Source organism: Zootermopsis nevadensis, unplaced genomic scaffold, assembly GCF_977971745.1.
Source record: "Zootermopsis nevadensis isolate Lab colony 2312 unplaced genomic scaffold, Znev_1.0 Znev_ptg000016l, whole genome shotgun sequence".
Lineage (NCBI taxonomy): Eukaryota > Metazoa > Arthropoda > Insecta > Blattodea > Termopsidae > Zootermopsis > Zootermopsis nevadensis.
Window position 1 is genome coordinate 4278023 of NW_028259148.1, and position 14289 is coordinate 4292311.

Sequence of the window (14289 nt, forward strand, 5' to 3'; positions counted from 1 at the left end):
ATCAAGAAATCTTTTGCTGAGATGGCCTGTCGCAGAACCTTCTGGGTGTTGAATGACTACTGATTATTAGCCAGCTGTCGGGCAGAAATATTATTATAGTTGCCGCGTGGGGTTTCCCTAACATTTGTACCGCAGGATTTATTGACAAATTCAATACAAGACCTTAGTGACAAGAAATCTGCATGTTGGTCACAAATGAATAGGTTTATAACTCTGAGTAAGATAGATTATGAAAGAACAGCTTAGAATAATGATTTTTAGTAACCACAATTAATTTACGATGTATGGGATTACAAAGCATACGCCCTTGGAAAAAGTTGTCAGTGGAACCATGGTTCCGGAGAATTTGACGTAAATACGTCTATACGGAAAGGAAGTTTATATATTGGCTTTATTCTAAATATTTCCTTTATACATGCTTTACAATTGAGATACGTTTGATTAAGACATTGCTTATTTAACTTGAATTAGTTACGCTTAAGATGGGTCTGTGGTAGCTGAATGTAATGTAATTAAATGTAATGTAAGGTAAGGTAATGTTTTATAGGTAACAACAATGCCGAGTAAACAGATGACGTTTCCTAGGTAACATAACAATGCAGTTACACTTTTTCGTAACACTTTTTGCCGAATGACACTGACCCTAAAATATAGACGTATTTACGTCAAAAGAAAAGAAATAATATTTAAGAACCCAGTCCGTACCTGGAAGAAAACACAACTCTCGCCATTATAAAGATCAACTGGTTAATGCCGATTAAGAAAATAATCCCTGATTACAGTGAGAATCATACGAAACACACAAATACAAAACGAAAAATTTATTGATTGCTTAAATAAGTGGTATATATAGTTACCACTGGGCTGTAAACAGTTAAGTACCGTCATTGTTTCCGTTATAAAAGACACGGTTGACTAATCTAATCGCTGCCTGGTTTGACGTGTACTTACTACATGACTTTGCAGTACTGTCAGACATATTTGAATTAGCTCCACCTAACAACATACGAATTTCCCATCATGCACTGTAGCAGTACTTGTCATATTCTGCAGCACACATCAAGTCTCGCCAGGTGACTGGACCGAAAATTTCTTTCCGCTGCAGTTCCGTATAATTCTGTAATGTCCGTTAGAAACGCTCTGTTAAGTTTATAAAGAATGGATGCAAAAGAAAAGTTTCTTGACAAATTACTTGCTATTTGTACTTGAAATTTTGACATGTCTTCGTCACGCTTCGTATTTTATGAACAGTTGTTCATACAAACAATTGATTACGCAAGTTACATCAAAATGTAGACGGTTTTCTAGAGCAGGGTCCAGAAACTTGCAACAATCTTCTGGTCGCAGAAAAAATGAATAAAACACACATTTTGTATATGTAGGTCTAGCGGTTAGAACGCTGGCCTTGTAATCCTGGGGTCTTGGGTTCGATTCCCGGCGGTGCCCGAATTTATAACTTGTGTTGGGCAAGGCCGTGGTCTAGGCAACACGGAGTTTTCCTCCGTGGCATCCCAACAATTACTCCATTCACACACAGAAGAAGGCAGTGGCAAACCATTTCTGGATCATCTGCCAAGAACGTATATGAACAGGTCCCAGTCCGAGAAAAGGATGGAAGGATCCTGTTCATATGGACCTGTCCTCAGACAGAACACTAAATAAATAAGGACTTTTAAATTAAAATCACGTTATTTTGCATAAGCACGTTGTTCCAGTGTCCAGACCATATGAAATTTAATAAAATAATGTTAAAATTACTGTTGTATTAATAGTTGGAGTTATATTTAATCAACAATGACTTCAAGTCAAATCGAAATCTAACAGTGTCTTTACAACTAAATTAAATTGTGCGGGAAAATGCAGCTTTTGTCTGTTTAAAGCGATGAATCGCCCTGATGACGGAAATCAGTGTGACCTCCGAAACGTTGGTAAACATTGACCATACTACACAGCGCAACAACCCAGAGGACAGAAATCTTCTTAAAGAGTAGTCGGGAAAACCTCAAATCATATAGACTACTCTTAGTGTTAAAGGCTTGTAGTTTTGCCTGCTGTCCACAATATTATTAACTTTTGTGCGGGCCTCGGGTCGATCCCTATTCTAGATTGTTGCCACGTGTATAATTCTGGCTTTGTGCCAACATTTCAGAGGAGTGCCGAAATAGAGGGTACTAATCGATCGTATATACGCTGTTTGACCGACTACACGTGATCGTGCCACCAGGGAAATCCCCATTTTCGTAATTGAAAATGCTCCTTCGTTAATGACGATACGTAAGTTTTACTGAAGAAATTAGAATAAAGAGATATCAGCATAACTCGTGAAAATTAACTAAATTTGATTGGCTTTCATTTGAGGAAAATATGGTAACTCTGCAGGGCTAGCGGTTTTATTAAAAAGTTTTAAATAGTACGTCAGGTGGTTTAGAAGTTCAGCCGAGCGCTATCTTGAGGAACTTCTAAAGTATTTAATCTTAATATGTGCTTGGATTTCGCTTCATAGAACAGGCCTTACGAAATGAGTTGTGTTACCACGTGGCTCGTTACGAGTAAATTCTCTTTCCTGAGCTATACAAGAAGTAAGATTTTCGATTAATTTATTCTACTCTTAACCTCTAATTGAATGTTATTTGGTTTTGTTACTTTTCTTTCCAAATATTCGATGAATTTATTAGCTGTGACCTTCCGTGTGAACTATGTAAGATTTGAGGTTTTCACTGCGGTGACTATGAAGATTTCTGTCTTCTGGGTTGTTGCGCTGTGTAGTCTGGTCGATGTTTACCAACGTTTCGGAGGTCATACTGCCTCCGTCATCAGGGCGATGAAGATTTCTGTCTTCTGGGTTGTTGCGCTGTGTAGTCTGGTCGATGTTTACCAACGTTTCGGAGGTCATACTGCCTCCGTCATCAGGGCGATGAAGATTTCTGTCTTCTGGGTTGTTGCGCTGTGTAGTCTGGTCGATGTTTACCAACGTTTCGGAGGTCGTACTGCCTCCGTCATCAGGGCGATGAAGATTTCTGTCTTCTGGGTTGTTGCGCTGTGTAGTCTGGTCGATGTTAACCAACGTTTCGGAGGTCATACTGCCTCCGTCATCAGGGCGATGAAGATTTCTGTCTTCTGGGTTGTTGCGCTGTGTAGTCTGGTCGATGTTAACCAACGTTTCGGAGGTCATACTGCCTCCGTCATCAGGGCGATTCTTAGTGTGAAGATTTCTGTCTTCTGGGTTGTTGCGCTGTGTAGTCTGGTCGATGTTAACCAACGTTTCTGAGGTCATACTGCCTCCGTCATCAGGGCGATTCTTAGTGTGAAGATTTCTGTCTTCTGGGTTGTTGCGCTGTGTAGTCTGGTCGATGTTTACCAACGTTTCAGAGGTCATACTGCCTCCGTCATCAGAGTATGAAGATTTCTGTCTTCTGGGTTGTTGCCCTGTGTAGTCTGGTCGATGTTTACCAACGTTTCTGAGGTCATACTGCCTCCGTCATCAGGGCGATGAAGATTTCTGTCTTCTGGGTTGTTGCACTGTGTAGTATGGTAGATGTTTACAAACGTTTCGGAAGTCATACTGCCTCCGTCATCAGGGCGATGAAGATTTCTGTCTTCAGTAAATGAACTGTAAAAGAAACACACCTCCTGGTCTGTGAATGGTAGAGACTGGCAATAAATTATAGCGGCATAATTGACAAATGTCTGAAACCGCGTGGCACACGGTGTGAAATATGCCAGTGATGACGTCATCTGATCTTTTGTTGTTTCCCGTACCTGCTGACTATTCTGAGTGGCACTGTCAAGGTAATGCAATAGTATGTCTGAACCCCAGTTTTAATGAAGTTATAATTAAATGACAAATGACTAAGGATGATGGATGGAAGATAATTCATTAGCCGATAGCTGTTGTGTTCCGCATTCTTGCTTTTCCTAATACAAGGTAGTGCCTGCGCCTGGATGTTATTCCTCGCGCGTCGCTGTCATGTTGTGGGTGTTGTATCAGTAGTCAAGTCTTGTAATCAGTTATTAGTTTCGAGGACAAGTTTATCCTCTTGAACCGGGTTCGTTCGCATAAAAAATTTATTATGCCCTTTCAATATTTCGTCTGTACAAATTTGTGTCTTGGGGTTCGATGGAGTTGAGCGCCGATTAACCGTGGTAATCGAAAAGACGGTAAATGCAAATTATATTTTATGAGAATTATCATCATCCTTGTATGAAAAATATGCATATGTTTACACAGAAATATACGTATTTGCAATGTAAAATATGTATACAAAATACTAAAAGAAATCTGATCACAAAGTCCATAATGTTTGTTACTGAAGACAGACAATAATATTCCACATAGGAGTTTAACGTAATGCGGAAATATCGATACGGGAATGTTCGAGAATATCCGTTAATAATATTTTATTAAATTATTTACATAACTGGCATTAAATATTAGCGATATGAAGGAGAGATAACTATTATTCATCCGCTACAATATTTTAAATAATTAATAATTAGAGCTTATTGGGTTAGAAAATTACAAACGATGCGTTTGGAAAACGTCTCTCCTCCAGATCTGACTAGGCAGTACGCTGCCACTGTCCTTATTGTAACGTTACTCTTTTAGAATTCGTAAACTTCGTACTTTCATTAGATGCGACTCGTCGTCACACAGATCTTATAACTTCGATCTGCGGGCCGCACTTGTATCGCGGGCCACATTTCCTCTTGAATTTTCTTTGCAGCTGGTCTTTAAGTTAAGAATTCCCAGTCTTTTCAACAAATTATCTCGAAGCCTTGACGAACTCTATTCTTTAATTGTTACAGGCGTTTTTATTCAACATTTGAATGATAGAACTTGATTTTCTTTTAAATTATTCAATTTATTGCTGTGATAATATATTATTACGTTATTTTTATTATGAGATTTACAATGGGCAATACAATTTCCGTTCTTAATCTTATCCTTAAGAAGAGTTAGCAACTAGGCCAAATTATTCTATCGCAGAATAATGGAATGTTCAGTAACAATAACTCATAAGAATAATTTCATATTCTTTCGTGATAATTCAAGTAATTCTACTACTACTACTACTCGGTAGCACTACTGTCCATTAGTAGGGCCTTGACCTCTGTAATGAATTTCATCCATTCTGATCTTTCCTCCGCCCTCCACCTCGTAATTTTCGGAGGGCTTAATTGTTAGATAAGTCCGGCTTCTTCTCATATTAGGTTTCTGTACAATTAGTTTTTTTTTCGTGATGGGGCTGTAAACCCTACGCCCAACCCCCAACCTGGAGGACCAGGCCTCCAAATTTCTATCCCCAGGAGACAGGGTGGCCCAGCTAATACCCCCAGGCATTGCATAGCTCGGGTACCTCGGGATCGCCGCTTCCCGTACACACTAACGTGAATCCATGAGGGTTATTTCAAGAAATATGGTAAAATATTTAAGAATCTTTATGTAGCTTTCAGTAGCCACTGTGGTCTAGCCGTTAGAACGCTGGCCTTGTAATCCTGGGGTCTCGGGTTCGATTCCCGGCGGTGCCCGAATTTATAACTTGTGTTGGGCAAGGCCGTGGTCTAGGCAACACGGAGTTTTCCTCCGGGGGCTTCTTCCCCGGTTTCTCCGTGGCATCCCAACAATTACTCCATTCACATACAGAAGAAGGCAATGGCAAACCACTTCTGGATCATCTGCCAAGAACGTATATGAACAGGTCCCAGTCCGAGAAAAGGATGGAAGGATCCTGTTCATATGGACCTGTCGTCAGACAGAACACTAAATAATAATAAGATGAGGTGGTCTAGCGGTTAGAACGCTGGCCTTGTAATCCTGGGGTCTCGGGTTCGATTCCCGGCGGTGCCCGAATTTATAACTTGTGTTGGGCAAGGCCGTGGTCTAGGCAACACGGAGTTTTCCTCCGTGGCATCCCAACAATTACTCCATTCACACACAGAAGAAGGCAATGGCAAACCACTTCTGGATCATCTGCCAAGAACGTATATGAACAGGTCCCAGTCCGAGAAAAGGATGGAAGGATCCTGTTCATATGGACCTGTCGTCAGATAGAACACTAAATAAATAATAAATAAAATGTAGCTTTCGCATACCACAGACTTTGTAACCGCTGTCAGAACCCGCTTTGCATCGCATATTGACTGTGCTTTTATTTAAACCAACTAAGTATTTCATAATAACAGATAACGTCTTAATCCGCTGAATAAATTCTCAGCTGTTTCTTAAGAGCCTGCAACGTGAAGTTGCGTACTTTTTATGTCGTCAGCTGTTTTGTGCAACAAGTTTCTTTTTTACTGTAGTTACTCGTGCACACATATATGAAGCTGTTTCGAATAAATCATTGTCGCTGTTTCGAATTCAATCTAATTTGCTTGGTCGGCCACGTGAACAGCGCGGTGTATGTTTGGCCCTTCAGCACACTCGCGAAAAGCCGCAGATGAAACTCTCATTTAATTAAACCGAATACATTTTTCTCGCCTCTGAGCGCCGTAGGGGGTTTCTGTCACCGGCAGAAATAAATGTGAGGTTAATACAGTCTGTTGTTCGCTGTTTAGGTGTTTAGTTACTGATTTTTACCTACAAGCGATGAGAAAAATTATGACCGGATGCAGTGATACATTGAAGAACTACTCTGTAGTTTCTGTTAAGATAATGGAACTAAGAAAACATTACGATGACACAAAAATGTATGTAATATATATGAAGATGAAGATGGTTCATTGAAAACCGAAACATGTCATGAAAAAGATGATGCTCTAATTGTAAATCGAACATTTCGATAGAAGGAGCATCATTTTAATATATTTTAAATATTTTAAATATTGAATGTTAATTGTAGTAATAATATTTTAATATTTAATAAAATATTTTATTGTGATTAGACGGTTAAAATTAAACAATTATATGAGATAAATTAAAATATGGTAGGATTTGAGGTTTTCACGTCGATGGCTGTCTTCTGGGTTGCAACGTCATGTAATCTGGTAGAAGTTTACCGACGTTTCAGAGGTACTTGCTACAGGTTATCGCCCTGATGATGGGGGCAGCAGGTACATCTGAAACTTCAGTAAACTTCTACCAGATTTCATGACGCTACAACCCAGAAGACAGCCATCTTGAAGTAAAATATGGCGTATATGAACAATATAACCTTTCACTCACTTGCATCAAGTTGGTTTTCGTTGTTATTAGAGTAATTTTAAATAGTGCGTCTGTGTCACAAAACTCTTGAAAGGGTTCTAACGATTGTGGGTTACATTTCGTAATGATGTTGTCCATCGTTCAGTGTATTAAAATCGAAGCCACTTCGTTTCGGGAGCTGGCTCTGCTCCCGTATTCAGGTGAAAACTTCTACTCTGTTGGGTCAGATAGACGGGGCTGATCTCAATCGCTGGACGATGGACCAGGTACAGAGAAACAACAATACTGAACCTACTGTGTCATGTTTAACACGGCTGATCCATTTGAAGATTGCATTAATGAAGATCGATTTTGGATTCGAGTTTTGTGGTCAGAGCCCTTCTTGAGAAGGATATTGGGTAGTTGAAAGAATGATGTGGCAGAATGCCCGAAATAGAGATAAGAAAAGGGAAACGAAATATGAAAATGGTGGAATCTCTGCGACCCCGCAAGGATGTCGCTCGAGGCAAGGCACTTTTTGGCGAACACCCATGCCTCGGCCAAGTTCTGAGCTGCCGACACAGCTGTAGCAGAACAATATCTCGTAAATTCATCACGAAGTGGCATGGTGGCCCGCACTAGAAAGACCCCCAACCCCCAGCATGAGTGAGTGAGTGAGTGAGTGAGAAATTGCTCGCCAGGGAAACCAATAACAGACTTCAGCCAATTTGTTCCCCTTGCTTTAATATGCAACATCGTGGCATGTAATTATTTCTCTTCACTACATTACAGCCTTCTTGAAAAGTCTCGTCTGAACTGACGACCGGTCGTCAACTTGGGGACCGTGAGCCATGCGTGTGTTTGTGAAAGAGTATGTCATAGTTCATGCCCATTCTACTCCAAGCGAATTTTTAGTGGCGCGCTCTTAGTAAGTGGTACATTTCGTTACCACCTGGCTTAACAGGTTTAACAACGTGGAAAAAATGCCGAGGAGAATGTTGCGGGTCGAACAGGAGGATAGAAAAAAGTTCATAATGATAGATTTCGTAATTTAAACTTCTCATTAAATGTTACGAAGCTATTGAAATCAAGGCAATAGAATGGGTTGGACATGTAGCGCGCATATGCGCGACAAGGAATAGCAATTGCATTCGGAGAAGATCAGTTAGGAGAATTAAGCGTATGTCTGAGTAAGATACTGGGGAGATGAGTAAGCTGCCCTGGTGATGGAGGCAGCAAGTACCTCTGAAACGTCGGTAAACTTCTATCAGATCAAACGGTGCAACAACCCAGAAGACAGCCAGCCATCTTCATAATTAGAGTTTTTATTTTTGTGTGTGAACGTTTAAAAGCATTAATATGTTCTGCGCAATCCCTTTGAATAGCGTGTTATTACGGAAATTAATTAAATATTTTAATTAATTAATTGCACGTTAAGTTTCTACAGTACAGATATAGATCTGGCAGCTCACGAAACACTTCAGAGAAGTTTAAGGAACGGTATTGAAGAACAAGGCTTAAAGTGCAGAGTCTTAAAACTGTGGCAAATTTCTTAAAATTGGTAAAGTTCCTTAATAGTTTGGTATAAAAGTTGAACGGCGTCAGACTGCCACTGACCTGGAAAAGTCCGGGTCGTTCCTGCAGTAGTTGTCAGAAGAGGGCGCTTTATCCTTTTGGAGCAAAACGTGGCGCATATCAAAAACCGTATAACGTAACCAGCTTCACAGTGTTACCAACACTGAGCACTTTCTACGAGAAATTCTAAGACACCAACAACACACACGTCTGAACAACCACAATTAATATTTGGTCTCATCGTCTGGAAATATAATTTCCAGCGATGTAATTCTAAAATTAAATGTGTCTGGGGGGTCTAAAACGCATTTTCAGGTTGAAATAAATGGTCTCTTGTTTCTTAATGATAACTTCACATTTTAAAATGCAAATTTGAATGATAAATAACACAGGTACAATTTCTGTCGTAAGTTTTCTGTTTCTAAACGAATGTAATGTGAAGATTTCCGTCTTCTGGGTTGTTGCGCTGTGTAGTCTGGTCGATGTTAACCAACGTTTCTGAGGTCATACTACCTCCATCATCAGGGCGATGAAGATTTCCGTCTTCTGGGTTGTTGCGCTGTGTAGTCTGGTCGATGTTTACCAACGGTTCAGAGGTCATACTGCCTCCGTCATCAGGGCGATGAATATGAAGATTTCTGTCTTCTGGGTTGTTGCGCTGTGTAGTCTGGTCGATGTTAACCAACGTTTCTGAGGTCATACTACCTCCATCATCAGGGCGATGAAGATTTCCGTCTTCTGGGTTGTTGCGCTGTGTAGTCTGGTCGATGTTTACCAACGGTTCAGAGGTCATACTGCCTCCGTCATCAGGGCGATGAATATGAAGATTTCTGTCTTCTGGGTTGTTGCGCTGTGTAGTCTGGTCGATGTTAACCAACGTTTCTGAGGTCATACTACCTCCATCATCAGGGCGATGAAGATTTCTGTCTTCTGGGTTGTTACGCTGTGTAGTCTGGTCGATGTTTACCAACGTTTCAGAGGTCATACTGCCTCCGTCATCAGGGCGATGAAGATTTCCGTCTTCTGGGTTGTTGCGCTGTGTAGTCTGGTCGATGTTTACCAACGTTTCAGTGGTCATACTGCCTCCGTCATCAGGGCGATGAAGATTTCCGTCTTCTGGGTTGTTGCGCTGTGTAGTCTGGTCGATGTTTACCAACGTTTCAGAGGTCATACTGCCTCCGTCATCAGGGCGATGAAGATTTCTGTCTTCTGGGTTGTTGCGCTGTGTAGTCTGGTCGATGTTAACCAACGTTTCAGAGGTCATACTGCCTCCGTCATCACCCTGATGCAACAACCCAGAAGACGGAAATCTTCATACTCACCGCTGTGAGAACCTCAAGTCTTACGAATGTAATGTGGCTTATGTTTTAGGTGGAGACTCACACCCTTTTGCCTATATACACTTAACACTACTGTTTTAAAATAAGTGCCAGAGCAGAGCTCAGACACTAAAAAGAGTATCTGGGACTGCCCCACTCGACTACAGCTCTGATAATTTGCCTAATGTGTAACTTCTCCTTAATCTTTCGCAATTAGCGTGGTTTCTAAAAGATAGTTTCTTTTTCTACTGAAGAATGGAAAATTGTTTGAAAGGCCGTTCCAAAGTTGAGAAGCTAAACTGATGTTACACTTCCTTCTAGGTCATCCATTTCTTCTGAGAACACGTGTGTAAGCCATTTTCTGGATTCCGCCTTCATGTAAGATGTCCTTGTCGTTTCCGAATTTGGTAATATAAATGTCGAAAAACATATTGTCCGAATGACGATGGACGCGGTATGTTCCTCCAGAAAGTTGGTATCCACCTTCACATCCTCATGGCGTTACAACCCATAAGATCAATACTGACCTGAGGGTGTCACTAATATGAAGTTCGCAGTTCGTTTCTTAATTCGCCAGAATAATACAGGATTGCTAGCCACCTGACGGTTGCAGTAGGTTTGGCAAAAGTCTTCTTCTTCTTCTCTTATTTTATTTAACGACGCTTCATCAAATGTGTAGCTTAAATAACTTAGAATGGGTGAGATTATCAATAAAAAATTTGTAACCCACAGCTGTAACATAAGTGTGTCTAGCGTAAAAACTTCCCTATTTAACTCTAATTTCATTCCGACATTTTCGTATTAATTCTACGGAACACCATTAGTGCCCTTGCCAGGAACCGAACCTAGTCGCGCTTTACTGATTGGCGAACTGTAAGGATGGATTCAGCTTGCGTTCTGTTCGAAACTTAAGATTACCTGACACAACAGAAATATAAAAGCCCTATCAACCACAACAAAGAACGATATAAATAATTTGTTATCTTTTAACAAATGTTCGTATGCATATAATGTAATTACCGAGAGATGAATATATTAAACCTGTAAAACGCAAGTTAAGGAATTGGTAAAATTAGATTAGTAGCTCAGAAATACAAGAGAGGACAGAACCATTTCTATTATTACACTTCATTTCTGTTACAATATACAGGGTGATTGAAAGCTGAAGTAGAGTACTTAAGGAGGTTATTACGGAGGTATTTTGGAGTAGAATATAAAAACAATCAAATTCCCCACCGTTTCTAAGTTAAAATGATTTTTTTACTTTGAAGTCGCTTTTATTATTCTGATTGTCGATTTCTACAAAATGGGAACAAGGCCCGATTATAACTGTCTTCTGGGTCGTTGCGTCGTGTAGTCTGGCAGAAGTTTACCGACGTTTCAGAGGTGCTTGCTGCCTCCATAATCAGGGCGATACACGGCGTAACAACCCTGAAGACAGCCATGTTCGGAGTCACCGACGTGAAAAACCTCAAATCCTTAAAAATGGAAGCATTTTTTAACATAGATTCAGTTGATTTCTTTGTTTGAAATTAAATAAAGATAGAAAGAAGGAAAGTTATGTTCTTTGTGTCATTTTTCAGTTATCACGTCAGGGTAATTCTTTTCGAATACTTTTCTGTTCGTGTGGTGGAGACTTGTCACACTTATTACCGAGTACTACAGCCCGACTCTGATAATTGTTCTTAAGCTTTGTGTGACATTTCTTTAAACATTTAAGTAATGCCATTTAGGTCTTAAATTCTTTTTGGTTAACTGAATAAGTCTTAAAGAACTTGTTCCAACAAACTTCGTGGATTTGAACCAATATTTGTACTACGAAACAATCCAAAAAAACAACGTTGGTAGACATTTTTGCTAGTGTCGATTCGTATCGATTTTGTGTGCGTCGGGGCTTAACCCCACTAATCGATACATCGCCCTGATCAGTGAAAGTACTTGAAGAAGCTTCAAATTATCGTTTGAATGTGTAAAATAGACGAGCTTTAAGAGATGAAGCATACGAAAGTACGTCTCTTTGCGTTTTTACGATTCCCAAAGTAATGCCATAATTGAAAAGTTTTGAAGTAATTCGGAGAGAGGGGAAGATGTTTGAATGTAATTGATTGGACGGACGGACGGACGGACGAAGCACTTCACAGACCAGTGTCGTGTGCAAAACTCCTAAAAGTTCATTAACTATTTGACAGAGGCTGCAAGCCCTCAGCAACAAATTCAAACTTTCACAGTTATGTCTGTCTGTCTGTCTGTCTCTCTGAGCTTCTAGAACTGCAATGTAGCGAACAGCTAGACGTAGGTATAAATAGTTTTAATCGGATTACTTATTCATACGAAGTCACATGGACTGACAGAATTTCAGAAAACACTCACGAATCTCGAGGGTGGGAGATATCTGTAAAAATATGATGTGTTGAATTTTGTGAACAACATTTAAACAGTAACATTGCTAACGAAATTGAATTAAAATAACTTACTTTCATGAGATTTAAGTCCACATTTTCACATGGTTGCCCTTCTGATTTCTTGATAAACTAATCTCATTTTTCCTAAGTATTAAAAGGAGACGTGAATATAAAGGACCTCCGAAACGTCGGTAAACTTCTACTAGTTTACACGGCGCTACAATCCAGAAGACAGCTACCTTTTTAAAATACTAATTGTTGTTAATTATAATTTCGTTTAGAATTAAACTGGTACATGTATAATTCCTTCACTGTTTATAATAACACGAGATAAAATCTTTAAAACAATCTGAGCAATGCTAGAACTTTACCCAACTCTGTGTTCTCTTGTGTTACAGAAAGAATATGAGTCACCTGGAACTTTTCCAGATTAGGATTTCGCAGTACGAATTGTACAAAGAAGACGACACTCTGGTAGATCAGCTGCTCCACGACATGGCGACACAGCGCATCGTCCACATAAGTGAGTAAATAATCAGAAATAAGACGGAAGTTTCTTCAAAATAAGGACCTGGTAGCTGAGATTTCATGTTCTTGTGTCGCGAAGTATGAAGATGGCTGCCCTATGGGTTTTTTGCGCCGTGTAATCTGGTATAAGTTAACCGACGTTTCAGATAGACTTGCTGCTTCCACCATCGTCATCACCTCTATCTACCGAAGACGTTATTCTGCTTCGAACGAGGGGCGTAGAGATCGAACGATGTCTAAGGAATACTCGAAAGTAACCCAGAAGACAGCCATCTTCATACGCGTCGCCCGAGAACCCAGAAGCTCGCTTAAATTAACTTGTCTGCATTTTGCTTCGAGCTCCTTGTACCGTGCACAGCGCCATGTTTGCTTCGTATGAAAAGAAGACATAACAAGTGGGGTCGAGTCCTTTCAAAAGGCAGCTGTTGTGTGACTCCACGAAGAAGTGAAATTGGTATTATGCACCACCCACCCCCCAGTCCTCAGCACATTTTCGATGCCATTGTTCGCACGTAAATAGTGTGGACAAACAGTTGCATGTAAGCCCATATAGAATGAGGTCAGACCTTTTCTTATTCTGCTCACCTTACAGACTATGTATTAGTACCGTTAACATTCAACACTTTAATTGAAAAACGCAAAGGGGACAATATTAAAATGGATCTGAACTAAATGGTATCTGTCCCATGGAGTCTGGGTGCAAACTAGATTTATCTAGCTCAGGATATGACTCACTAGCAGCCTTTTGTGAACACTCTGATGAACTGTCTGTTTCCACTATTAGTCGGGGAATTGATTGACCAGATGAGTGAATATCAGCTTCTTAACCGAGGGCTGTGCTTCATGGAGTTAGTGATAAGTATTTGATTCTACTCTAGTGGGGCAGTGGACCACAATCTGTTGATAAGAGTTTGTTTAATTTCTGTGAGGTTCGTTGGTTTGTTGAGGTTTTTAATAGCTGCTTTCGTTATTGGTTTCTCTAGATGTAATTTTAAGATACGAGAATTCCTGAGAATGAAGGTACGATAAAGACAGATTTTATTGAGTGCCTATAAATTACATTTATGACCTTTCATACGTAAAATAACAGTACTTAATGCAAAACAAAACTCAAATCTAGCAATTCGTTGTCTTATATGAATGTATTTAGACGTGTTAGAATCTGAAGTTGGAATGATACGTACACTTCAAGGTGTTTTTGCTACAGAGTATGAAATGTTTCTTATCTGAATTCCGTCTGTCATTTATCTTATTATTAGTCAATTAGAACATTAGTTAATGTACAGTCCACATTAAACCCTCTGAAGCCGAATCTCGCCTAAATAACATTTAAGAATTCAGTCCG

General features: G+C 39.9%; 1 protein-coding gene and 1 long non-coding RNA gene across 4 annotated transcripts in view; one reads left to right on the forward strand and one right to left on the reverse strand.

Annotated features, from left to right (window-relative positions):
- The window catches only part of LOC110834581 (extracellular serine/threonine protein CG31145), a 193505-nt gene that overhangs the window by 109175 nt on the left and 70041 nt on the right, over nucleotides 1-14289 (forward strand). For all 3 annotated transcript variants that reach the window (XM_087349849.1, XM_087349847.1, XM_087349848.1), the window contains exon 3: nucleotides 12815-12939. In XM_087349849.1, coding sequence (XP_087205975.1) covers nucleotides 12815-12939 — 125 coding nt within the window. The remainder of the gene's footprint in view (nucleotides 1-12814; nucleotides 12940-14289) is intronic.
- Nucleotides 1-14289, reverse strand: part of LOC110834582 (uncharacterized) — a 163861-nt gene that overhangs the window by 71900 nt on the left and 77672 nt on the right. The window lies entirely within an intron of this gene.